The 27,119-nt window shown below is 41.4% G+C and overlaps 2 protein-coding genes across 6 annotated transcripts in view; both read right to left on the bottom strand.

Annotated features, from left to right (window-relative positions):
* LOC121920820 (hepatic lectin-like) overlaps window positions 1-4,723 on the bottom strand; it is a 12,721-nt gene extending 7,998 nt beyond the window's left edge. Inside the window, exons 1-3 of one of the 2 annotated variants that reach the window (XM_042448037.1) lie at window positions 4,525-4,723; window positions 2,684-2,782; window positions 1,603-1,662 (exon numbers count right to left, since the gene is read on the bottom strand). In XM_042448037.1, the coding sequence (XP_042303971.1) occupies window positions 1,603-1,662; window positions 2,684-2,782; window positions 4,525-4,621 (256 nt within the window). In that variant the 5' untranslated portion in view covers window positions 4,622-4,723. The remainder of the gene's footprint in view (window positions 1-1,602; window positions 1,663-2,683; window positions 2,783-4,524) is intronic. The other variant, XM_042448038.1, reaches the window with a different exon arrangement.
* Window positions 4,724-17,875: 13,152 nt separating this feature from the next.
* Window positions 17,876-25,471, bottom strand: LOC121922766 (hepatic lectin-like). Of its 4 annotated transcripts, XM_042452549.1 has the most exons (7): window positions 25,354-25,471; window positions 23,248-23,355; window positions 22,764-22,823; window positions 20,413-20,564; window positions 19,338-19,450; window positions 18,510-18,653; window positions 17,876-18,467 (listed from the first exon to the last, which is right to left on the bottom strand). In XM_042452549.1, the coding sequence occupies exons 1-6, from the start codon at window positions 25,448-25,450 to the stop codon at window positions 18,518-18,520; spliced, it is 666 nt and encodes a 221-aa protein (XP_042308483.1). In that variant the 5' UTR covers window positions 25,451-25,471; the 3' UTR covers window positions 17,876-18,467; window positions 18,510-18,517. The 4 variants fall into 4 exon arrangements, with proteins under 4 accessions (XP_042308483.1, XP_042308482.1, XP_042308484.1 ...); XM_042452548.1 differs by having other exon boundaries at window positions 17,876-18,653; XM_042452550.1 differs by lacking the exon at window positions 22,764-22,823 and having other exon boundaries at window positions 17,876-18,653.
* Between the last annotated feature and the right edge of the window lie 1,648 nt (window positions 25,472-27,119).

The raw sequence follows: 27,119 nt of genomic DNA, 5'->3' as shown, positions 1-27,119 counted from the left end.
TAATAATAATAATAATAATAATAATAATAATAATAATAATAATAATAATAATAATAATTTATTTATACCCCGCTCTTCAGCCAAAAGGCTATCAGAGCGGCTTACAATTTGTTAATTAGACATTTCCATGCCCTCTGATTGTGATTTCTAACTACTGTTTTTTTAACTGGAGATACTAAGGACTCTTGAGTGTGAGAAGAATGTGTACTAACACTGATCTCTAGAATTTCTCTGTTCCTTGACTGAAGGTTTGCAAATCCATTCAAATCATTCCATAAAAAGTAGATCGTAAGGAGGATGCAATCTTAATTCCTTCCCGCTTATAATTTATTTCACATCTGCTTGTTCAGAGCTGGCAGATTTCCTAGGGGCAGTACAGTAGGTGGTGAGGAATGCTGGGACTACAACACCAAGATTCCCACTCCTAGCTTTCTGGAGACACTAGGAAAGCAGCAAAACTTCAGCCTATATCTGACTTATAAATACTTATGTTTTTTGAGATTTCAGTCGGCTTCATATTTATCTTAAATTGCTTAAGTCATTAAAAATTGTTTAAAAATACAGAAGGGATGGAAATAAAAACTTGAATGATGATTGTTATTACTTTTTTGTTTAGATTTTTTGTAGTTCTATTTGTAGGGCAAATTACATAATTTCTATAAGCAGAAGTATGAAGACGGATGAAAGCAATGTGTTGAAAAGTCCATGAATCTTGTGCTGCAGAACTCTGCCTTCCCCAGAGCTTCTAATATTTGACAGCTTTAGTATATTCAGGAATTGAAGTTTTGTCTCTTTTGTAGGAAGTGTATCCTTTTTTTGAGCATTCTCTAATTTCAATTTATATATATTAGCAGGGCAATTTAGTGCAGACTGTAAGTTTTTCATTAGAAAGTGGTAACAATCCCTTTTACAATCTGCAACATTCATATCAAACCAAATCTAGTAGTATTCTGCATCCATGGATTATCTTTTACGAGGTATTGTCCACATTCTACATTATAGGTGCTTCAGATCTTTACAACTCCATTTCCCACTAGTTCATGCCAGTCTGGCCAGTGGTGAAGAAAAATGGTAGTAGTAGATCCCCAACATCTTGGTGAAGCCACATGAAATAGGTTAAGTTTCTCACACTTAGTTTACATGCTTCATTTCAAGTGCATCTTTCCAATCATAAGGACTAGCAACTTTCAAGCTAGCAAACAAGCAACTTTAAAAAACAAAAATAAAACTCAAGACCAATACTACTATACCCCTGCAGAATTATGGCATACGTATAGCTCTTAGTATAAGGTAGCACAGTTTGAAGCTCCTTCGGTTCAACTGAGAGCAGTGCCTTTAAACTCACATGCTGGGGTCCAAACATGCCTGAAATGTGTGTCTACTGACGGGGAATACTTGCTTTGCAAATGCAAACATGAGAGAAACAGAATTTGGGGAATCTATATTCCCAGAAAGTAATCCTGTTAGGTGAATTTGAGTTGAAATCCATCTCAGATTTAGTACTATTTCCCTCCCCAGGCATTTGGGTCCAAAAACCAAAGGAGATTTGGGAGGGAAAGAGAGTAGGAGGAAGGGAAGGGAGGGACAAAGAAGAAGACTTACATCCTTCCTTCATTGGAAGCTGCTCATGCACCTTTTTCACCTCTGAAGAAATCCTTGATCCTAAAATGGTCAGGACATACCAGACACAAAACTATTACTAGCTGAGAAGCTTAGAAATGACACAAATATTCAAAAGAGAGCCCTTTTTTCTTTCCATTTTAACTATTTTCAAACAATTGCAATGTTCTGAATGCATCTAATACAATAACACAGCTGTGACCAGCTCTGTAAGAACTATAGTGCCATTTACCAAGTTTCCACATTGCTTATGAGTATTACAGGCTACCAGAGCTCAAGTGAATTAGTGGAAAAACCCTCTCAAATTGCTGTGGTATACAGAGATCTTTTTCTTTATGGTTTTGATCCATGTTCCAGCTTTAAGCTCAGAAGGGGATGTAGGTTTCTGAGTTGAGCCTCTTTTAATGACCATTCAATATCCTTTCTTCCCCAAATAACCAAGACAAACATAAGAGTTGTATTCTATGTTGGATTTCAAGACTGAAGTAGTGGATTTTATGTTGTTTTATGTTTTTTAAAAGAGTGATGGAATTCTTTTAGATGGGCCACATACAAAAGTAAGTACCTTCTGATGTCAATGAGGCCTACTCTGAGGTAAGTGTGTACAGCACTATACCCTCTACTAGGATGCTTCCTTATGTAGAATAGTCCTCAGTATAGAGACTTCATGAATATCTGATGGACCTTCTTCAGAGGAGACAAGAACTTGTACATGGTTCTGGAAGTGGCTAGAGTTTCTCACTGTGAATCCTCCACATGCTCATAAATGTGTGAAAGGGGTTATACATAACATCCGCTCTTCTAGGTAAATACTTTTGGGTTGTCTGCTCTCCCAATTATCACCATGCTCTACTAGCTCTGGTAGAAATAAATTTGGATCCTAGCTCAGAAATGTTTGGTCAGTAATTTCAATGAGGTTTTTTTAGTCACCGTCACTGGGACATTAAACAGTGAATGTGTGTGTGATAAACAGTGAATAAGAATGTGTGATATTCCTCCTATATGCTGCCTTGACTCTATGTATGTATCTGAATTATTTCAGAACTCAGAGTAATTTGATTACCATTGGACATCACAATCCCAAACAATATGGCAATCAGAAGGTAAGAGAGTGCCAGCAGCAGGAAAGAGGATCTCCAGTTCCATTCAGGTTGGCATCTGTCTTTTCAAATAAAGAAGAGAGAGAAGGTTGAATGTCTACACAGGAATTCTCTCCAGAGTGCTGCTTTGAAGGCAGTCAGCTCTGTAAGAATAATAATTATCATTTGGGGTTAGCTGTCACTATATAGGCAACATGAGTTCATCATTATAAACGGTGAATTGTTTTCCCCAAGCCAACATGGTACTCTGATGCAGTCACATAGATAGCAAACTCCTCTGCTGGATAATTTGGCCACAGAGATAGAGGAAAGCAAGATTTTATACACAACCTTTACTTTCAGCTTCTGTTTAAATATGATTGTACAGTGAGCAACAATGTCACCATAAAGCTGCATTTCTTGGCTCAAAAATGCAGCCTATAGGAAATGGTTATGTTCACTTCAGACGGGCCTCTTTCATTTTGGTTCAGAGTTTGTCAAAACATAGAAGGGAGCATTAACTTTTCTCTATTGCTTTTCTCTATTGCTATCAACAATATAAACAATATAAACAACAATATAAAATTATTCGCATTAGTTAATAAAGAAGTATTGAGACCACATTCAAAAGTAAGAAATGTACCATCAGTGGACAGCATAAAAATAATTCATAAGTTATAACCAAGCCTGAAAGGTGGTTCTACTACTGTACGGTGGCAACTCTACTCTGAGTTTTAATGGTTGCCTCCCTTGATCATTATATCTTCCCCAGTTGTTCCAGAAGCTATTGAGGTGCAGAATCTACTTGTGTTGTTCTCCCGCCTCGATCCATAGGGAGAGGCAGGATATATATAAATATATTGTTACTATTATTATTATTATTATTTAAAATGATCATCTTTTAATTGTGTTCTAATAGTATTGTTTTTGGCTAGTTTAAAAATTGTTTGTGAGCCACTTTGGGTCCCAAACTGGGAGAAAGGTGGCATATTAATGCAATGCAATAAACTTAAATACATATATGCTGAGCCTTGTAGATCACTACTTCGGGCAAACCATTTGAGCTGTTATGGCACAGAAAAGAGCAAAAGCTAGAGAAAGTGTGTGCAAGAATATGTAAACATCAGTTTATCTGCTAAAGGTATGGAAGAAAGTCACAGGCCCTGCATACTGATAACAGAGGTAAGTATCTTCTGAGAGAAACAACATGAGAAAGGCAGGCATTGCAGGAAATAAGGGAGTGAAAGAGCAAAAGAACCACACTCTTAAAGGAAATGGCAAAAGATATGCTCCTGGATGTGGAATACAGAATCAGCATGATTTGAGCATTGGACTATGGCTCTGTAAACCAGGGTTCAAACGCCTGCTTAGCCTTGGAAACCCACTGAGTGACCATAGGCAAGTCACGTCCTTTCAGCCTCTGAGGGAGGCACTGGCAAAATCTTGTCTGAACAAGTCTTGCCAAGAAAACCTCATGATAGGTTTGCCTTAAGATAGCCGTAAGTCAGAAATGACTTGAAGGCACACAGCAAAAAAGATGTGGAATTTCCTGACAAGAGCCGGGGAGGAGCTGTTGTGAGAAACAAACTATCAGCAGAACAGATCGCCAACCAAAGTCAAGCAAGTAAGCCAATATCTACTATGGCATGGACAGACTGGCATCTCTCTTTTTCGTTTTTAAACTGCCACATGAAATATTGATTGGGGGGGGGGGGGGGGGGGGAGGATGTTTGGGTTTAGTGGAAAACATCCCTCCTGTTCAAAACAGCAGCAATACATTTACCTTCACTCTTAAGTTCAAGCCATATCTATAGTAAACATCTACCTCTTGTTCCTGAAGCCATGGCTGTGCCAGTTTCTTCTAGATGTACTTTGTCTGTGTTCTCCTGCCGCTCATAAGCAACAGCATCTTGAACCATCATGCTGCTGTGTTCACATTTCTCCTCCTGAAGGCATTTATAATGTGATCAGCAAATTGAGAAACACTTTTTCAGGAAGTCACTGTTCCTTTGCTGCTTCTTAGAAAGTTGAAGGGGAAGTTCAACCAAGAGAAGGACATGAGCTAGTATTCTTCAGAACTTAGGGAATTACACCTCCATCAGAACGTACTTTTAAAGAAGGACCTTCAGAAAATAATAGAATCATAGAATCTTGGAGTTGGAATGGACCACAAGGCCCATCACATCCAACCCCCTGCCATGCAGGAAAACACAATCAAAGCATTCCTGAAAGACAACCGTCAAACCTCTACTTAAATACCTCCAAAGATGGAGAATCCACCACACTCTGAGGCAGCTCATTCCACTGTTGAACAGCAATTACAGTAGAAAAGTTCTTCCTATGCCCCCCCCCCCCATAAGAAAATGGTATGTTGCATCATAGGGGACTGTCTGGTTTTGTTACAGTTCTCTCTGTCCTTTCATCATGTTGTCATTTATAGACTGCAGTGGGAGGAAGGAGCAAGAGAAACAGAACAACAACAACACAATGAGCAAGCTTGGGGAAAAGAAGAGGAGGGTGCTCCAGGGATCAGGGTTTATTAAACGCTAGATACATAATAATGGAAAATCACCTATTTCACATAATATCTTATTGGTGGTTGTTGGTGTTAACTGCCCACAAGTTGATCTTGACACATAGTGATCCTATGAATGAGATGTCTCCAAGACTCCCTGTCTTCCACTGCTCAGCTTAAGTTTTGCAGACCCATTCCCATTGGGTGTGTGATTTTACTTTCTTTCTTCTACCCTCCAGCTTTCTCAGCATCTTTCTGAGTCATGCCTTCTCATGGTTTGGCCAAAGTGTGACATCCTAAATTTGATCACCTTGGCTTCTAGGTGTATTTCAGGATTGATCTATTCAAGAACTTATTTGTTTGTCTTTTTGGATGTCTATGGTATCCTCAGCACTCTTCAGCACCACATCTCAAATGAGTTGATTTTCTTTTTAATCGGCTTCCCCACCCCCCCTTTCCAGCTCTCACATCAATACATAATGATGGGGAACAGCATGGCCTAGACAATGCTAATTTTATTGCTCACTTGTATCTCTTTACTTTTTAGGATCTTTTCTAACTCTTTCATGACTGCCCTTCCCATTCCTAGTCTTCTTGTCTCTTGACTGCAGTGTCTGTTCTGATCAACATTTTATCCAAGGTATGAGAAATCTCTAACTATTTTGATTTCCTCATTGTCTAGGTCCTGTGTGGTATGTATTTTTATTTTCTTTATGTTCAGCTGTAAGCTTGATTTTGCAATTTCTTCCTTGAACTTCTTCAGTAATTGTTCCAAGTCCATGATGTTTTCCACTAGCGATATTGTATCATCTGCATGTCTTAGATTGTTGATATTCTTCTAAATGCATTCTTCCTTTTTCTAAGTTTATTCCTGATCTTCGTATGATGTTTTCTGCATATACATTGAACAAATAGGGTGATAAACAAGTAGGCTATAACAGCTTTAATATGATACCATTGATGGTCACCAAAAGGCATTCAGATTAAGATCTAAGCTAGTGAAACACCTGCTTTTGCTTTTGTAATAAAATACTTCCAGGTGCCTTCACAAGTTTGGTATGGACGGCTTCGGGAGTCCATGTCAATTGAATACACAGTTTACAAGCTCTTGCTTTTGGGGAAATATTAACTGAAAACAGATGTTTGCATCATGTTTCCACTGCCATTTCACATTTTGATTCTGCTTTATGTAAGGCAGGGCTGGAGAACACATACAGCTCCAGATGTTGTTGGATTGCAATTCCAGTCATCCACACTATTGTCTGTGCTGGTTGGAGCATCTGTCAGAAGGGCCATGCATTCTCCAAGCTTGTGACAAGAATAAGCAGGAACCAGCTTCTATATGACAAATCCCGTCTCCTTTTGTGTCATGTCTTTTTAGATTGTAAGCCTGAGGGCAGGGAACCGTCCAATTAAAAATATTGTATGTACAGCGCTGTGTAAATTTACAGCATTTTATAAATAAATGTTAATAATAATAATAATAATAATAATAACTTTTTTTAAAAAAGCCATGTAAACTGCGCTTCCAGTGCTTATCCAAAAAAGTGAAAATGGTACAGATCAGCAAAGTATCATTCCTTTACCCTCTGTAAAGTAGGATAGATTGCCAGCCTCCTTGTTGGGTAAGCGTTAACAAATACAATAGCATTGTAAAATGTTAGCCAAAACCTGTACTCAGCATCTTCAAGGGGTTAAGACAATGGGGCAGAACTCTTGGGGTGAGAGTTGCTCAAGGGGGCACAAGACTTGGAGGCCCTCCTCCTCTTCCCATTCTTTTGTGTAAAATTTACACATACATTGAGTTAAATATTGGATTTACTTAAATAAAACGTTTCTAATTTGAATAAAGTTATTTCCTTATAACATGTTAAAATATGAATATACATGATTGTGTGAATGAGAATATGCACACTAAATAAACAAAATATTTTTATTCATGTATATGTCAAGTGGATGTGTGTGTGCAACATCCAAATGTAAATGGAAAGCGTGGAGTCCTAAGAGTACCACTGGGTTAAGATCATAGAGGTGAGGCCTAGATGAAGAAAGAGGAAGAAGAAGCTGACCATATTCCAAAGGGAGGCTCAGTTAACCAAATTGAAAGACTTCCTTATTTTTGTGTTGGCATGAAGAGGGCAGGAGGGGGGGATACAAAGGGCAGTGACTTTGTAAGGTGGCAGTGGGCATACACACTTGGAGAGTCATTTTTGGCCCCTCTGATCCCCCATCAGGCTGCAAACCTGCCAGCACTGTTATGGGTGACTGGATGTCACTACTTTGTGGCAAAACACCACTTTTTGGAGGGTGGGCCTACTGAAACCTTGGAGATTATCGCACTGCGTTCTGAGAACGTTCCGTATCATCACGTGATGAGAACGTTCCTGGAACGGATATTACCGCATTAGTAATCAAAACGTGATCAGAACGTGATCAGAACGGCAGTTTACCGCACTGTGATTCCTTTTTCTTGAAACCGTTCTCAGAACGGTTTGCTGTATTACGTTTTGTGGGCTGTGTTCTGATGACGTCGCCACTCAGTGGTTGGACAGCTTGGGAGAGGCGCTGCTCCCAGGAAAGAGGGAAAAGGGAGGCTTGGCTTACTGAAATCCCTCACCTCCCTTCCCCATAGGAATCAATCCAAAAAACGGAGGTTAAAAAAAGAGCCCCTATGGGTCTTCCTCTGGGGAGGCAAGGTGCTTGGCTATGGGGATGTCCTGCCATCTCCTCTCTCTCCCCTTCCCCATAGGAACCAATCCAAAAACAGTTTAAAAAGAGCAGTGAGCCCTATGGGTCTTCCCTGGGAGGCAGAGGATGCTGGCTATGGGGATGTCCTGCCATCTCCTCTCTGCCCTCTTTCCCCATAGGAATCAATCCAAAAACGGAGGTTAAATCTCTCCCCAGATGCAGACCCAAAGGCTCTCCTCTGCTCCTTTTAAACCAGTTTTTGGATTGATTTCTATGGGGAAGGGAGGTGGGGATTTCAGTAAGCCTAGGGACTCTGGCCGGGGAGAGTGCTTCTCAGCCTGCACTGAGAAGTTTTCCTCCCGAAGATTCTCTTGGGAGGGAAGGAAGGCAAGCGCCCCCCCCCCCCAATCTTGTCTCCCTCCGAAGGGAGTCCGAGGATCCTTGGGAGGGAAAGAACAAGCCCCTAAAAAAGTTGGGACTTCATATGCTGGCATATGTTTGAAGAAAATAGGATAAAACCTATGTAACTTGATGGGCCAAGGGAAGAGTCCCCTCCTTGGCAGCCTGGGCTTTAGGGAGCTCCACGGAGGGAAAGGGAGGGGACTGGGACCAAGGGCAGAGCCCGCAGCCATTGCAGCTCTTTAAACTGGTTAGAAAAGAAGAGTCCTCTGCTGTCACCCATTTCCCTTTGGGCACCTTGACACCCTTTTGCCTCTGCCTGTGTGTGGGCATGTAATATGTGCCTTCAGGTTGTGAGCTTCCCTCCCACGCTTAACTCTTGTCTGGCTCTTTGCTATGGAATTCTGGAGTTGTTTGCTTGCTTTTGTGTGGTGCTCCAAACAGAGAGCTTTTTTGTGGGTTCCCTCCTGGATTGAAGGAGGAGAAGGTCCTGGGCGCCCTGCCTCCTGCATTGTGACAGCACAGGAGCCCCACTGGACATGACACTAGAGCCCCCCCCCCCCAGAAGCAGCCAGACCTCTCCCTCTTGGCTCTCTTCCTGGTCTCCCTTTCTCTCTCTTTTCTCTCTCTTTCCTCTGTCCCTTCTCTTCCTTGTCCCACCTTTCCTCCCTTTTTCCTTCTTCCTCCCCTCCTCCTCCCCCCCTCTCTCCCTCCCTCCCGCTCTCTCCTCTCTCCTCTCCTTCCCACACACACACACCACAACACCTTCCCTCACTGCAGTCGCTCGCCTCCCTGTCTCCCTGCCTCCCTGCCTGTCTTCTTTCAGCCAATCAGGAGACGGAGGAATAGGGAACGTGATTTGAGAAGGATAAAATACCACACACCTTCTGTTGGCACGTTTTCATCACGTTTTCACTGCTAGGGAACACATTCAAATTGGACCCTCTGGACCACATTTGGAACAATTTAATCGTTCTGAGAAACCCCGATTGGAACACATACGTGCGGTATACTCAAATGCTTTACGTTCTCAATACGTGATGAGAACGTTTATCAACCCCAGTGCTAACTCCTATTTACAGATACAACAGGACCCTTGGGGTCAATTTGGGTAAATTTGTCGGGAGAAATAAAAAAATTTTGGGCTAATTTTTAGTCATCTTTTTTTCAGGGCTCGCAGCTCCAGAGAATCCAGAATGCAGGAGCCATCTGTGATTCCCAAAAGGTTGCCTGCCATACACAACCCACCTGTTTTCCCACCTTTGATGCATGCAGGGATGTAGCCAAAGTGGGGGGTTCTTGGGGTCCGCCCCCCCCTTCCCATTAGAAAAATGATGGTGCATGCTGCTGCGCCGCCGCGCCCAATCCCCAAAGGAAGAAGAAATCCTTCTGGGCCACTAGAAAAATGTGAAAATACATTTTTTTTATGGAATCCGGTGTAACTGTGCAAGTGTATATGCCAAACTAAGAGTGTCTAAGATGTTGGGCTAGGATGGATCATACTCTTGAATGTACCCATGGGTTTTGAAGTGTGTTAAAATGGAAACTGGACATGGCATTTTCCAAGCATATCTACCAACAAAAGCCAGTGTGGTTCAGTTGAACTAGGACTATGGGAGACAAGGTTCAAATTCCCAAATCAGCCAAAGAAACCCACTGAGTGGCTTTCAGCAAGTCATACTCTCAATCCAAGAGGAAGGCAATGCCAAACCTCCTCTGAAGAAATCTGGCCAAGAAAATCCCATGACTTACCTTCTTCTTAGGGCTGTCATAAGTCGAATGCACACAGCAGCAGCAGCAGCAACAACAACAACAACCTACCAGATGCAAAAGCTGAATGTCAGAAATATATACTAAGACTCTGGAGTAGTTAGTTTCCTTAATGATATTCGGAGACACTGAGGCACAGATATCATGCGTTGACAGCCCTTCAAAGAGAGGAAATCTCCTGAAGCCGGAGGCTCAACTATCCTATCCTTCAAGGTGGGTATCTCTTTAAATCAATGTGATACCATTAATTACAAAAGCAGGGCAGAGAACTGGATTTTATAGTCTGATTCCTATGTGGTTGGGGTAGATTTAGCCAACCTTTTGATATGGGGGGAGGGAATGTGTCTACAAGGAGGGAGAGCAGTCAGTGAGCTGAGAGAAGAGTGTGTCCATGTCCAGGAGTTCCAGGAGTGAAACATCACACATGATCTCATCCAATAGGGAGGTACCATAAGAAGTGAGATGACATCACAATGCTACACAACCAGTTGGATTCAGGATATTGAGATGGATCATTCTCAGGGCATTTGAGAGAGGCTGCATTAATGTATAAACAGACAACTCCAGAGGTACTGCAAAGTATGTGTATGAGTGTCTGATTTAAGAACAAATATTTCTTTTGACAAGTTTCTTGTGGTGGTACAGGTCAGGCTTATTTTGGTTGCCTATTTAGAGGTCTGCGAACACACGCATAAGGTATAATATATATAAGATATATAAGATATAATGCAAGAAATTGAATGTGTGTGGGTGCGTGCATATGTGTTACTGGGAACAAAGGGACAGGCTAATGTGAGGCAGAATGCCCATTCAAATGTAAACAAAGAGATGAGCATGTCTGCATTTCTATCAGCATTCAGATATGTCTAGATTTGATTTCTAATAAACTCAGAGCAGGTGCAATGGCTGATGGTTAATCTATCGGAAAGCCAAGATCTAGCTTACTCCAGTTTGTTTATATTATCTCATGTAATCTGGTTGGAGGAGTGGATTGTGGACATAAATAGGGTATTGTCAGTGCCTTTGCTTTGACTGGATCTGATAGCACAGTTGATAAGCTTTGCGGAGGCAAGGGAGATAATAAAAGAAGCTGGATAGATAGCAAGCAGACTGCTCTGCTAGTTTCCATTGTATGAAGAGAATACAACTTCCAAGACAATAACACTGTTCCTGACAACTGATAAACTGCCCAGACATATTCATGTTGATAATAACCAATTAGGCTGTGCTAAAATAGATATAAGGTTGTTTATAGCTATGTAATGGAAGTTTATAGATATAACAATGCTAAAGATATTAATCCCTTGGATGCTCTAGAGATATTTAGGTGGGTTACAGACGGGCAGGGGAGGACGTCTTGGAGGTGTATTCAGCTGAATACAGAGCCTGCAGACGGCCCGCCCCGCGGGCGTGCTTCAGGTGTTGGAGCTTCCACACGGGAGGCAATGAAGACGCCTCACCTGGGTCCGTTTCGGACCCGGAGCTTCCATACCGCCGCCTCGGAGGACGCTGCAAAAAGAGAGGCAGCTTCCGCACGGGCAGCCCAAACCGCGGCTTTTTTTTCTTTTGCCGCATGAGAAATGCGCAGCTTCGCAGCTGCAGCGCTAAGCAGCGGCGGCAGAAAGCCTATGGGCACATTTAAAGTGCCCAAGCCCCTTTAAAACAATGGTGGTCTCCTGCCAGCTGGTGATCAGCTGGTGTTGGCATCCTTGTCCGCTTGCACTTTGCCAGTGTCAGCAGCATCATAGATGTCTCCTCTCCTTTGGTCCCCGCGCTCCTGCTGAATCTGCAATGCGCAGCCACAGCTGTCTCCGCTGCCACCGCTGTCCCCCTGCCATCTCCCCTCACCTCCTTTGTACATATGTCAATATTTACAGTTTTAGCGTTTTTTATTGTTAGGTGAAAATGGCAGAGGAATGTGTGTAGGGGGTCATTTTAAATCCCAAACTTTCCCTTTTCACTTTCTACAACCAAAACATCCGCCGGCAAAAGTTATAACTTCCCGCGGTTCTAGCAACGCATGCGCACAAGTGGCTCTAGGGTTAGGGTTACGAGGCTTAAAATGCACCGCAGCTGTGCCTCAGCTTCCACAGCTCCATGGCAGCGGACGTTGCAATTAAAGCTTGGCTGCAAACCACGCATGTCCCGGACCCCGACCCATTATGCGACGCAGCTGACACGGAGCTTTTAAACCGGCAACTTATATTTGCGGCGTAGCAATTCTGACGTATCGGTGCAGTAGCTTACAGACGGAGCTGCGCAGGTACGCCGCAAATCAAAAAGAAGTGGAAAAAAGCAGCACCTTTTTAAAGCCGCTTCTTCCCGCTTGAGGCGTGCAGGGGGCGTGTTCATGACGGCATTCAGGTAAAGCCCGTCTGAAGGCTCTACCTTCATGACGTCATGAATACACCCCTTTTTGCCCGTCTGTAACCCGCCTAAGTTTCTCAAAAGAAGAGATGGCATTTGTAAGGGATATATGGCTGGGTTGTACAGTGGTACCTCGGGTTACGAAATTAATTCGTTCCGCGGCTAATTTCGTAACCCGAAAAACCTTCGTAAGCCGAATTGCCATAGGCGCTAATGGAAAAAATAGCTCTCTGCTGCCCTCCGGTGGCGGCCTTTCCATTTAAAACAGCGCCGGGGTTTTTTCGTAACCCGAAAAAACCTTCGTAAGCCGAAACAATAAATCCCTATGGGATTTTTTCGTATCCCGAAAAATTCGTAAGCTGGGTAATTCGTATCCCGGGGTACCACTGTATTGTTTAAGACAGCTCTATGTGATCATCATAGAAACACCTGCTAAAGAGATGTAGAGAAATAGAGGTTCAATCCTCCTGAAAGTAAAACATCTTCCTTGCTATATACTAATGAATATATGATGCCGTACATCAATGGAATGGAATGGAATGTGAAGAAAGCAAAGTGCCCAGACATTGACATATCAGTGTTTCTCCCTAAGGGGAATGTATATGTTTGTGTATAATAAATATAAACAAACTGACTCCATATAATAAATAGGCTAAAATATTACTAAAGATCATGCTCATTTCCCCATAGAAATACCCCAAGATTTTAATACTTACGAATGCTTAACTGGCATGCTGATCTTAACTCTGTCTGTCTGGTTTCACCACCATCATCATGAGCTGGATGCCTAGGTGACCAAAAGGTGATAATGGAACTCCAGACAGAATCCAGATTATTTGACAAATGGCCTAGGACCCTCAATCCCTTAGTCTAAAGAGATAGGGGTGGGGAACCGTGCCTGTTTCACATGATCCCAGAAAGATGCAGTTAATCACACGTGCGCACACATATGCATGTGAGTGGTTAACAAAAACAATGAATAAATATTAATAATATTAATAAATAACATAGCAAAACATTTTGGCTCTTCAGCAACTGAAGAAGGCAGCAGCAAAACTCTTTTGCTAATTTATTTATTTATTAAGTTCTGTTTGTTAATGTGTGTATGTATATATATAAAAAAGCATTACACTGCTTTTTGCTGCTACAAAGGTTTGTAAAATACAGGGGACCCTTGTTATACGCTGGGTTTTGGTTCCAAGATCCCCTGTGGATAACAAAATCCATGGATGCTCAAGTCCTATTAAATAAAAAATGGAACATGAAGGTTTAGTATTTGAAATTTATACTTTTTTTAAAACATTTTCAAACCGTGGCTGCTTGAATCCATGTATAAAAATCCATGTACATATAAGAAGGGCCAACTGTACAGGGAATAATTTTCATTTCAACATTTTACAGAATTACCTTCTGTCATTATTGTGATCTATAGAGTGAATACCTATTTGTGTGAATATCAAGCATCAAAGATCAAGAATTTTGGCTTCAGCTGTAAAATATACCTTAAAAGTAGGATGGAATAAGGTTGTGTTTGTATCAACATTGAAGAAATGAGGGATCAGCAGATAGGGGTTAGGGGAACAAGGCCCCCGCAAATATGGAAAATTTGTGAATAGCTGTCCCAGTTACAGGAGAATGTGGGTGGAGTTGGGTCCCAACTTGGGAGAAAGGCGGGATAAAAATAAATAAATAAACAAACAAACAAATAAATAAAGGACATAAATGACATAAAGAGTGATGAGTGAAGCAGAGAATATCCTCTTTGCATAAAGGCTCTCAATGAACTTCTGAACCCCAACGCTTTAAATATGTTAGATAAACATTTGAGGATGGGAGAGTGGTGTTATCCCACCCACTCCAATATTTCCCTCCTCAAATTATCTTAAGCAGCCAGGTAGGCACAGATAAAAAACAGATAACATTTTTCTCTGCCATTTTTTCCTCCCCTCAGAAAAAATCGATTCTGAGCTGGTGTTCCCACGTATTTGCCTCGCTTTAGAATCGATTCTTTGGAAAAGTACTGCCAAAAATGTAGTGTCAGGAAACGCCGGGCTTTTGGCATTAGCCCTGCATTTTCCCCACTGGACTCAATCAAATGAGAATCAGAATCAAGTTCTAGTGGGAATAAGGGCGATATACCTTGCATCGAATCCTAGACCTTTTCGTAGTGGGAATGAGGCCTGGGTGACACCAAGTACAGTGATGCCAGTGCCTCCACACATAAAACATATTTCCTATCCAAGGAGTTAGACATGGGAGAAAGGGCTACCTCAGTCCTCCCTCCTCATATGTGTACTTGAGCTATTTAGAAAATGTCTATAGACTCTCCATATCTGTGGGCAGCAGAGAAAATGAGCTGAGATCAGTGGCTGCCCATGGCAAGGAGTTTCAAAAAGTGAAGTACCATATGCCATCATGTTACTATGTGATCCCAGCCACTAGGGAGATCACATAGTAAACATGACAACATCACAATGCTTCACAACCAGTTGGATATGACACTATGGTAATGCCTTTGAGAGTACTCTTAGAAACAACTGAAAGGGAGAGGCAATGTTAACACGTAAGGGAAACATTTTGCTTTCCAAAAAAGTGCAACAAAAGAGACAATCCTTTGAAGCTACTGAAACTGTTTGGAAATTACAGTGAACAATTTTCACCACAACTACCCACAGAATACACTGATGGCCTTTTATTGCTATGGTATGTAGAGATGGTAATACTTCATTCAGTTTAAAATAAATCAGCAGGCTTTCTATTATGTGAAGAAATGGAGAAAGGTCTTTTCAGAGAAATCCTCACCCAAAATGTGCAGTGAAAGTAGCATATAAAGGTTTGGCATTTTAAGCTCTTCACTGCCATCTCCTGGATCAGAGAAGCCTGTGATAGATCTTGTGTTATGTGTTACACTTTCAGAAGTCACGTGAAGGGCAGAATTGCAGCTATGATATGAATCCACTGTTTACTAGTAAAAAGATTTCTGAAACCAGAAGAAAATTGGCTAATTATCAACTATAATAAAACTAAAATTATGGTTTTCTCTAAGTGTCTATCCTTGCCTCATTGGGTCATAGCTGGACACAAAATATATCAAGTGAGATGGTTCAGGCATTTGGGAATTATTTTCCAATCTTACGGTGCTTGGGTGTCGCAATGGACTGCTGTCATGCAGGAAGCATCTAACAATGTTAAAGCTATAGACTAAAGGTGGTCAGCTATTTCTTGCTGTGATTAGGATATCCTGGGCTTTTCTCCAATACTGGAAAGTCCCCCCCCCCCAGTTCTGCTTTGAAAATTGTTTGGTGTACCAAATTCTGCGCCATCAGCACTTTTACATCTTGAAGCCAGTTGCCTGTCAGTTGAATGCACTACCTACAGTTACATTTTAAGGTACTAGCCAAAACATTTTTATGCAGGAGCAGAGACTGGCTGCACATACCTTTTTGCAGAAACATAGTTGCATCTTTCATTGGTCTGAAGCTATGAAAGACAAGCTGCAGAGATTAGGTGTCTCCAAACCGAGATTGGCACACCAGCTCAAAGATTTTGATATATAATATAATATTTGGCATCTGCTGTATGCACTATTTATTTTCCCATTAATACGGGATTGCTATTTCACCTTGAGAGAGGTGCAAATTATTATTAGGAAATTATTAGAAAATTTGACCATGCCTAAATATTGCATGGTGTTCACTAAAATTCAATTTAATGTAATCCCATCTCCTGTATTAAGGGGCCAATATGGGAAATTACTCATAATGATCATGTTTGTCCTTGTGGAGAGGGTTTGGTAAAGTCTATAACTCATGTTCTTTTTTCTTGTACCTTTTACAAATCTGAGAGATTAAGACTATGCGCACCTCTTTTAAACAAGCTTCCAGGAAGCTCTGTGGACTGTGACATATTTGCTAGGAGATAATAATAAAAAAAGTAAATTGGAAGCTATTGCAAAGTTTTTTTCCTCTCTGCTGCTGCTTCTAAAACACATAAGATCATGCTACACATCATGCCAATAATATCTGGATCTGATTTAGGGTTTAAAATTAAAAATGTTTAGGTTGTTTTTGTAGATTTTAAAGTGTGATAAAGACAATAGAGAATAGGAAGGTATAAGTAAATTGAAGAAGGTGAGATAATGTATGGATACGTAAAAGAGGGTAAAGGGAGTTGAGTAAGAGTCGAAGGAAAGTCAAAGGGAAGGAAGATTAAATTGACAAGGACTAAAGTACAGTGATAGTGGAATATGGACAGTGAGGTACAGAGGAGATATATTTGAAGGATTTGGCAGTGGAAGAGTAAGTAAGAGTAACTAAGAAACTAGAGATTAAAGAATTTAGAGAGTTATGAGGGAATTGTTTTAGTAAAAGATCCTTTGTTACTCTGGGATGTTTTGCCTACTCGTGCCAAGATGATGTAGTGACCTGCTGCATTATGTACATTTATATTGTGAATATGTGATTGTAATATTTTATTTCTAATCAATATATTTTTTTTAAAAAATGAAATAATTTGAATGTTGTTATGTATAGGTTTTCTGGAGATTGGGCACTGCCAGTTAGCCTCCTAAAGCAAGTGTGGGGAACGTGTAGCCCTCCCAATGTTTGTGGATAGCAGCTCACATGACTCTCTCACCTTTGATAATGGTGACCAAGCTGATGGACACTGCAGTCAGGCATATAGAAAGCTATAAATTGCCCATCGCTGCCATAGAGACCCCTTAAAAAGTGCATTTGTCAGTTTTACTGACATAGGAAGATGATTGCATAAATGAATCAAGGTTTAGGCTTATCTAGCTAAGAGATTATTTAGTTTAGAAAAAATTACTTAAGCAGCAATTCTATATTCAATGGGCCCTTGGTATCTGTTGAGATTTGGTTCCAGAACACACTTACTGCACCAATACAAGAATCCATGGATGCTCATGCCTGATTATATACAATGACATAGTAAAATGGCATCCCTTATATAAAGTGGCAAAATCAAGATTTGCTTTTGGGAATTTTTTCAGAAATTAAATTGTCAAGCATGGATGGTTGAATCATGGATGGAGAATCTATAGATATGGGGGGCCAACTGCAGCATTGAGCCACAACATTGAGCCATGGCAGTTAAAGCAGATTTTGGAGTATGAAGTATGAATCTATGCTGACAGGATGGCAGCAGTGCTGCTGGTAGATTCTGCCATGCCAGTCAGGCTTTTGCTGAGAAGTCAGACTAAAGGTGCCAAACACATGGAGGATGATCTCTCAGAGCTAGCTCTAAAGGAGCAAATCCAATAACATCCAAACAATGATACCTTTATTGGACCAACCAAAATGCACAATTACATGCTGCAAGCTTTTGAAGTCACTCTGGCTTCTTCATCAGGCAAACAGGAGAAAGAATTTGAAGATGTTAGTCATAGCCCTGCATTTTCTGTTTCTGGCCTTAGTTCAAATGGTAGGGAGGGCTATCTGCAGGCTGGCACCTCTCCCTTTGGCCATGCGGTCACTGGTAGATTTTCAAAGTCAAGGAAATTTAATGTCTATTTGCAATTCAAAGAAGATGTTTCCTTGGAATTCAGCATGTCTTCTTCCTATTTGAAACCACAGGCTCCTATGTAGGTAGAAAACACTGAATTTCTCAAGAATTCTTCATGTTTCGCATCAGGAAAGCTTTAGGTGGTGTAGAGGCAAAGCATGCCAATCAGTCCCAATAGCTAAAGGAACTAGTAAGTCACAAAAGAAGGCAATAGTATACCATTCCTGAATGCTTTTTATTTTGATCATACTTTGATCTGGTCCCCTAAGCTTGAGTATATGATAAATCTCCCAAGGGAATTTGCAGAGAAATCCATCAAGGCATATAAGCAGTTAAAGACTGATGATCGGTAGGTCCACTGAGCTGAGTGGGTTTCATCAGGGTAAACCTTCTATAACAGTACTTAGAGAAAAAAATCAGTTTAAGCTGTGCAGCATTCTTCTCAGGTAATCTGAACAAACAAGTTGGTTGTGGGAGCAGGACCTGTCTTTTTGCTACTGTTCTCTGTAGCCAGAAAGGCATGCCAAAGCAGGTCCCACACCTCCACTATGGTTCTTCATGAAGGCAAAGGTTTCTCACACACATAGAAGGCTTTAGAGTTACAGGACATATCATTCCAAATCCCAGGTCCATCCATTAGGGCGCAGTCTTCTCCCCTGTCATAATTATTGGGCTCACCTGTTTTCCAGTTCCTAAATGAGGAGAACAGTCAGATTATTCTGGCAGAAATTTGGAAAAGAGGAGTAATTACTCTTCACTAGCCCTAAAACACAGATAAGCTATTCCATCTAGATGCCTCCAATTTTGGCACACACTCATTCCCTTACTTATTACATATACATCCCTCCTTTCCTCCATCAGGGAATTCAAGACAGCCTAAATAAGGTATCTAAGGCGCGTTACAGACTGCCCAAGACGGGCGGTCTCGCGCCGCTGCTGGTTGCAACGCAGAGGACCCGCAGCAGCCAAACTGCGTGACTCCTCCGCGCTGCAAATAAGAAGTGCCAAAATGGCGCTTCTCTTTGCGGCACGGATATGACACCGCGAGGTGCTAATGGCGCACTCGCAGCGTCATATGTGCCACACGACGTGCGGACGCAGTGCGTCCGCTATGTAAAGATGACGGCCCCCGTGTGGAACGGGCTCCGCCATTTTGTACGGACTCGGTCCGTATTAGGGTTAGGGACATCTAACCCTAATACAGACCCAGTCCATACTTTATGCCTGTCTGTAACGGGCCTAAACAGTCTTCCTTCCAAGTACTGACCAGATTGTGGTCCTGGTAGGTTTGTCAAACACCTGGAAGGCTACAAGGCACACCAAGCATCCTGCGTTTGGCTTGGTGTTTTGCAGCCTTTCTCACTGCTGTGTCTTACTTGAAGCTGGTTCTGTAACTGGTGCCATCAATCCATCTCCATTGTCCTTCATTATTCTCATCAGTGAGTCCAATCCAGTGGCGATGGCCCCTGGTTCGAGACTGGAGGAAATTCTGTAAGGCAGAAAGTAGGATCAGAAAAAGGAATAGGTGGGAAGAAGCATACCATCTGCACATAAATGTTATTCGTTGTTTCCATTTGATTACCCCCCAACTCCTCTCCCTCCAAAACATTGTCTCAAACAATTTTGAAAAGGAATGTTTTATCTTTTCCTTACCTGCTGCCTCTCTGTTTTAAATCACTGCTTCTTCTCAATCTGAAGATGACTCAAACAGGTTTTCTCTTGTTATTACAAACATGCATCTAAAAACCTGATGGATGGTAGCTTGGAAAGCAATTTACCATAGAGAAGCAGCAGGCATAAATGTTTTTAAGCACTCCATCTTGCCATTTTTCTGCTTCCAAGAGTCTCGTGACAAAGGCTCATCTACATGTGTCAGAATACTTTGGGGGGTAGCCCAGAGTATTCTGGCTGATTTCCCCCCAAATCCCTCCTTACCTGCTGCAGGTCTTCAATGAATGATGAGTGGCTGCTTTCCCATGCAGGGCCTGTGAGTTGGCCACCACTTACTGCTGTAAGCATGAGTTGCTCAGAGGTCAGAACAAGGCACCCAGCCTCGTTCTGACCTTAGAGTAACTCATGCACACAGAGCAACTCAGCAGGGATGCTTGCAGGGACTGCATGGGAAGGGAGTTGGCTGTCACCTCTGCATTTTGCTCTGGGTTTTCTGGGAAACTGGGAGCAAAAGGTAAGTCTTTTAATACATGGCAAGGAGTGGAAACCCTGGATTGGATCCAGGCATTGTGAAAACAACCTAAATCCTATTTAGGGTTTGGGGCTTGTATAATGTTCCCATGCAGAAAGCCTGGGGTGATTTTAGGGTTTTTAAGTATGTAGACAAGCCCAAGGTTGTGTGGGTGAGTGCAGTGTTAGGGTTTTGTGACAACAGTTCCATGATGTTTTATTTTGCTCTCTCTTAAGAATTCACACTTGCCTCTCCACCAACATCCTTACCTGCTTGGGCAAATCATGAATGACCACCAGGGTTGAATTCTTTTCTTCACAGTGATCCTTAGCTGTGTGCCATGTAGCATCTTGGACAGAGAAGAAGTAACATCCACCATGGAAGTATTCCCATTCCCTGCTTCTAGAGCCACATGGGAACACTAGCAAATAAGGAAAATTTTAGAATTTAAAGCTTTGATGACTGTTTTGTATATTAAAGCAAAAGCAGGGCCTTGCCCTAAGTCAACTCTATTTTTTTTTGGCTCTTGAGAGCCCTGATTGGCTGAGGTTCTTGGTATCAATGTGTGCACTTTGATATGTCTGAAAAGGAGTAGCTGGTCTACAGTAGAATATAGCATGCCAACTTTGTCATGATGTAGGCCCCATTCACACTGCCTAGTTTTAGCACTTTGATAGATACTTCTTTAACTGCCATGGCTGCATCCTAAGGAATCCTGGGATTTCTAATTGGTCAGAGGCACCTGAGATGAAATCTCTAAGACCCCCCTCCTTCAACTGCCAATCCCAGGATTACCCAGGATGGAGCTATGGCACTTAAAGTGGCATCATAGTGATGTAATTATTATAATTGTTTAGAGGGAAAGGGGCCATATAAAAAGAGATTCCACCTAAACATTAGGAAGAACTTCCTGAGGGTAAGAGCTGTTCATCAGTGGAATACACTGCTTCAGAGAGTGGTGGAGTGGAGTTTCTTCTTTGGAAGTTTTTAAACAGAGAGTGGATGGCCATCTGTCAGGAGTGCTTTGATGGTGCATTTCTGTATGGCAGGTGGTTGACTGGATGGACCTTGTCGTCTCTTTCAACTCTATTATTCTATGAAATGTCCTTGAATGATTGAATCTCTCTGTTGTCCATGTGTATTTTGAATGGATCTGATTAACCGGGGGTGGTGGGGTGGGGGGGCTAACAAAAAACCCACTTAACCCAAGTTTTTCTAAAGAAATTCACATTCAATATGAATAGACCAAGGATAAACCGGGATAAAACTCTATGTGCCTTGAATTTGTTTCAAATACAATCACATTGACTCCATCTTTATTTATTCTTTATTTGAGTGCTGGTATGTATGAGCAACAAAAGAGATGTGCATAGGTGTAGGTCTGTAGTGTGAACAGCAAATCCAGAATGAGTGAATGAGATTATTTGCATAGTTGCACTGAAAAAACAACAACATCTGAATGATCCCTCAGAGGCTATACCCAATGTTGGGTTTGTAAATGTGGGATTCACTGCTGCCTCTGAGCAACCCCTAAATCCGCTTGACAGAGCTGCATAACCCTCCAGAGCTGGTCTACATGCCAGAGGGAGGGCCTAAATATCGCAGCACTACCACCAGCATCAGTCTAATATTGTTTACGGAAAGGGGAAGAATGTCACACATACAGATATAAGGGAAGTCATAGTTGAGTTAATGATAAGCCAAGGTTCCTGATCATGAAGATTTGATGCTGCCATTTGATTCAGACAACACAGTGATGGAGCCCTGGTGATGCAGTGGTTAAATGCCAGTACTACCGCCAAAAGGTTGTGAGTTCAATCCTGCAGAGCTCCAGGCTGACTCAGCCTTTCATCCTTTTGTAGGTTGGTAAAATGAGTACTCAGATTGTTTGGGGCAATTGGCTAACACATTGCAAACTACTTGGAGAGTGCTTAGCAATATAAAGAGATGTTAGTACTATTGCTATGATCTCTCCAGACAGAATGACTCCCTTTTTTGTCTGTGGGCAGGGATAGAGTTCTGTCTACTCAATGCTTTTTTTTTAAAGAGTCAGAATGACAAGCAAATTCTGTATCAAGAAAACCTTGGGTTCTGTGGCCTCTATATGCACATAAAGTACTCCTCCATTACCTTATTTCTCACACTGCATAATATGTTAAGTAGCTGTAGCTGTTTTATACTGAGAAGGTTGGTGACTAATTTAAAATACATTTATTTACTTCCTGCCTTTCCCCCAACCTTCTGTTAAAGGCTGCTGATAAAATCAGATGCCTTAGAAGTTACTGCCTTGGATAGAGAAGATTTGCCTTCCAAACACAGGGAAGGGAGCTCTTGAAAGAGATTCTTGTCTGTATTGCTGGTGGCAGATGGTGGCTTCAATGGCAGTAGCAAAGTAAATTTGCTCTAACTCTATGGGATTGAAAATTTGAAGGTTAAACTGAGCTATCCAGGGTGCAGAACCATATTCCCCAAATAGGCTAAGCACTTTGGTTAGCTCCTTTAAATTTTGGAATAAATTCCAGGATTGATTCACTCCACTGGAGTCAGTGGCTTCTACTAAGCATTGCTCTTCTCCCCAACCAATGAAGTCTAGAAGTCATAATTTCAGTGAGATACTTACACTCATTATTTATCTGAAGCTGTGTATGCAGTTTTTTCACTTCTGAAGGAAGCTTCAATTCTAAATTGTAAAAAGAGATACAAACACATCATTTTTGTTTGTTGGGGGCCTTCAAGTAATTCCCAGCATCTGGTGACCCTTAGGTAACCCTATCTTGGGGTTTTCCTGGTAAAATGTGTTCAGAGGTGGTTTGCATTTGCCTTCCATTGAGGCCAAGAGAGTGTGACTTGCCCAAGGTCGCCCAGCAGGTTTCCATAACTGAGAAGGGATTTGAACCCTGTTCTCCAGAGTCGTAGTTCAATGCTCAAATCACTACCTGTACTTGGTAGTATGTTCTTCTAGCTCTGGGTCATTCATGTCATTAGCTATTGCACAATTCCAAGGTTTTGGGGAGTAACAATGTAAGAATGTGAGTGAAAAGCATCCTTCCTGCCTTATTTCTGAAAGTTAGTGAAACATTTTTGATTCAAAGTCGTTTAATTACCATTGGAGATCACAATCCCAAACAATATGATGATCAGCAGGTAAGAGAGTGCCAGCAGTAGATAAACCAGGCAATGAGGTTTCAGTTTCCACCAGGAGATGAGACTGTCTTTCAAAAGAGAAAAGAAAGAGAAGGTAAAATCTTGCCTGGAAATTCTCCTTAGCACTTGTGTTATACATTTAAGCTGCAGCATGGAGACTACTCAATATTACTGTGTAGTAGTGGCCGCTATACAAAGTGAATTAGTAGAAGCTCATGTTAAATATATTATTGCAATTACCCTGGCTAATACCTAAATAAAACTATTTTAACTGGAGTGAGAAGAGATGCTTGGATCAGAAAGATAGTTTAATTCTTCTGTTTCAGTCATGATGAAACTACCACCCCACTACACTGCAGTTTCCATCTTGTAGGAAAGTCCTACCCTCTCTGTTTCAATGGTAGTATCCACTGCTCCTAGAACTTTCCTTGATGACTTTTCTGTGGATGAAGAGAACTCTTAATATAGCAAGAGATATTTCAGAAATCCTGTAAGGTACTGCATGAACCTGGCTTCCTGTCATTTTTGCAAAAAATAGACTTTCTGGGTGAAATAAGGGGCAATAAAAATAATATAGTATTTATTTCTTACACACTTCTCCCCATGTATCAACAATAATTCAACAGTGAACAATTAAAACACATTGATTAAAACATGCAACAGTTTAAAAGGACAAATAAGACACACACATTTTAAAACAGTCCACATTTAAAATTCAACATCTAAATTAATAATAATATAAATAATAAATAAATTTTTTATTTATATGCCGCCCTTCCTCCGATCAGGGCGGCTCACAACATATTAAAATACAAACAATTACAATAAAAACACTTTTAAAAACAAACCAACAATTTAACAATTTAAAATTCATCTGGATAAGACTGCTCAAAGAGACTACTCTTCAATGCTGTTTTAAATTCAGACAGCATATTCCAGCTGTTGAATCTCTTCTGGCAGGTCATCATACAGTCTAGGTCAGCTGAAGAAAAAGTCCTTTGGCTAACAGTTGCCATACTTGTCTTGGCTTGCTGGAATAAACGTCTGCCAGAGGACCTAAGTGTATGAGGCTCCTGTCTAGTTAAATGTTGTGTAAGAGAAGAAATTTAAGCAGATAGTACTAGTGTGACATGCAGCACCTGCTGAAGTCCCTTCTTCTACACAACAGTTAAGAGCCAGTATGGTGTAGCTGTTTAAACACTAAACTACATTTCTGGGAGATAAGGGTTCAAATCACCACTTGACCATGGAAACTCATGGATGACCTTGAATAAGTCATATTCTCTCAGCCTCAGAAGAAGGCAAAGACAAACCCTCTCTGAACAAACCTTGCCAAGAAAATCCTATGATAGGTTTGCCATAGGATCACCATAAACCAGAAGTAACTTGAAGGCACACAACAAACACAACAGTGAAAGGATCAGGAACTCTGCCCCATATTTCACCTGGCAACATGAAATGCAAGTCAAACAAATGCTATCTCTATCAACAGTCTTTAGATCTCAGAAGCTTTAGATTGCAGAAGCTCTGGACTTTATTAGACAAGGGAAATTGGAAGTATAATCCAATGGCAATCTGAACGCAATCATGGGGTTTCACGTTATTGCGTGACAGACCACCACATGCAAATTTGGGCAATGGCATGCTATTTTCAGGCAATGCGAAGCCAGTTCGAATGTAATTAGCATTCACCTAAATTCGCTGAACTAGCGAATTCACATGAATGCATTCTGGCCCCACTTTCTTTTCATTCAAAATTAAGAGAAATTCCTCATGTGTGATAAACTCCTCAGTCTGCTTAAAAAAGGAAAGAAAGAAAAATATTCCATATGAAACATGCATGCATAACTATCTTAATGTGTCAGTGCTGTACTGCTCATTGGATTAAGAATACTTGGTAATCTCATGCTGGCACAACAGCACGTACAATCAGCTTTTGCTCTAAGTTGATGTTCAGTGTCCAGAGCTCAGTCCTGGAGGGCCACAGGGCCTTTGTACTGCATCAACAGCAGTCCTGCTGCTTGCCCTCTTCCTGAAACTGAGCCACATCTCTAGCTAATATTTACCTCTTGTTCTTGGTGCCATGGTTGTTCCAGTTTCTTCTAGGTGTTCTTGGTCTGTGCTTACCTGTTGCTCATAGGCAACACCACCTAGGATGAACATTCTCTTGTGTTCAATTTTCTTCTCCTGATGGTGTTTATAACATAATCAGAAAATTGAGGAACCCTTTTCAGGAAACATGACACATCAGTCCTTGTTCTTTTGGTGTTTCTTAGAAAAACCAAAGAAAAGTTCAACCAAAGGAATGCTTAGCAAAGGAAATATCCAAATCAATCTTTCCAGGGCTTCAAAGATTAAATCTGCATCAGAATGTACTCATTTTTAAAGAATGGCACCTTCAGAAAATGTCCCCTTTGAGGAAATGGTATATTCAATCATGACAACTCAGTTGGCTTACTTCATCCAGTTTTCTTACAAATCTGTCTAGCCATCCATCCATCATGTTGCCCTTTCCAGTCTGGTTGCTTTGGATCTCTGGGAGTGGGAGATGGGGTCTAGTGCAATGAGACTGATAAACAGGCCTTTGTGGATGCATGTACATACATTTGTGGGCCTTCTATGGTGAATATAAAGCTACTTTACATGACAGTTCCACCCAGCTCATATCCCTCTAGCTTGTTTATTGTCTAGTGTCTCAGTCAGACATTTCTCCAAGCACTCCTGTATGCCACCCTTTAATTGGAAGTTGAACCTGGTTTTAATGCATGCAAAAATGTGTGCTGCTCTTCTACCCTTGCCTGGGCTCTTCCCACAGTAAACCAGTAGGGACTGTAAATGGGACACAGGGCAAGGCCTGCATAAGTTGTTCATGACTCTATTCATTCATTCATTCCAATACTTTCTATGTTGTCTTTCCACCAGCATTAAAAGATCTTAGTATTCAGACAGCTTTTTGACATCTAAACTGGGTTAGCTGAATAAGTCTCTCTCTCTCTCTCTCTCTCTGTGTGTGTGTGTGTGTTAGTCATCTTGAGTACAATCTGCAATATTCACGGGACAAATAAATTGGTGCAGGGAGGATTCGGTTAGTGTCATGGGTGACAAAAAATTCATTAGACTTTTGACCTGGAAAAAAGAAAAATGATAAATTCAAATAGATCACAGTCTTCTCTGTGTTATCATCATCACATTTTCAACCATAGGTCGTCTATCTTCCATCTTGTTACTGACTTGTACATGGTGTTTCAGCGAATAAGATGCTGACGATTGCAAGTTCACAGATTGGCAGTTTGAGATGCACGTGGCATGTGACAGAGTAGCTCCTGTCACTAGTCCCGGCTTCTGCCAACCTGGCAATTTGAAAGCATGTGAAAGTGCAAATAGATAAATAGGTATCACTTCAGTGGTAAGAAAATAGTATTCCATGCAGTCATGCTGGCCACATGACCGCAGAGTCATCTTTGACAACATAGCCTTCCTCGGCTTAGTAACAGAGATGAGCATTGCCCCCTACATTTGAACATGACTAGACAATCCTGTTAAGGGAAAACCTTTACCTTTACCTTCATGCCTTTACATGATGGTGGGACTGCATGCTCTAGAGAGGTAAGAGTCTATGCTGAGAGGATGGCAGCAGTGCTGCTGGTAGGGTATCCCATGCCTAGGGTTGCCATTAGTCAGGACTTCCAAACCGGGACAAATGTAGGACAAAATTTTCAAATGTAGGATCCCCCCCCCCCTTTTTTTTTTGGTCCTACATTTGAAAAAGAGCCTCACTGAGGGGAGGATTCCTTCTCCACCTGGGCTCCGTTCTCAGCAAGGATGGAGCCCA

Source organism: Sceloporus undulatus, chromosome 2 (genome assembly GCF_019175285.1).
Source record: "Sceloporus undulatus isolate JIND9_A2432 ecotype Alabama chromosome 2, SceUnd_v1.1, whole genome shotgun sequence".
Taxonomy (NCBI): Eukaryota; Metazoa; Chordata; class Lepidosauria; order Squamata; family Phrynosomatidae; genus Sceloporus; species Sceloporus undulatus.
Note: the sequence above shows the minus strand (reverse complement) of the source record. Positions and strands in the feature narration are given on the sequence as shown.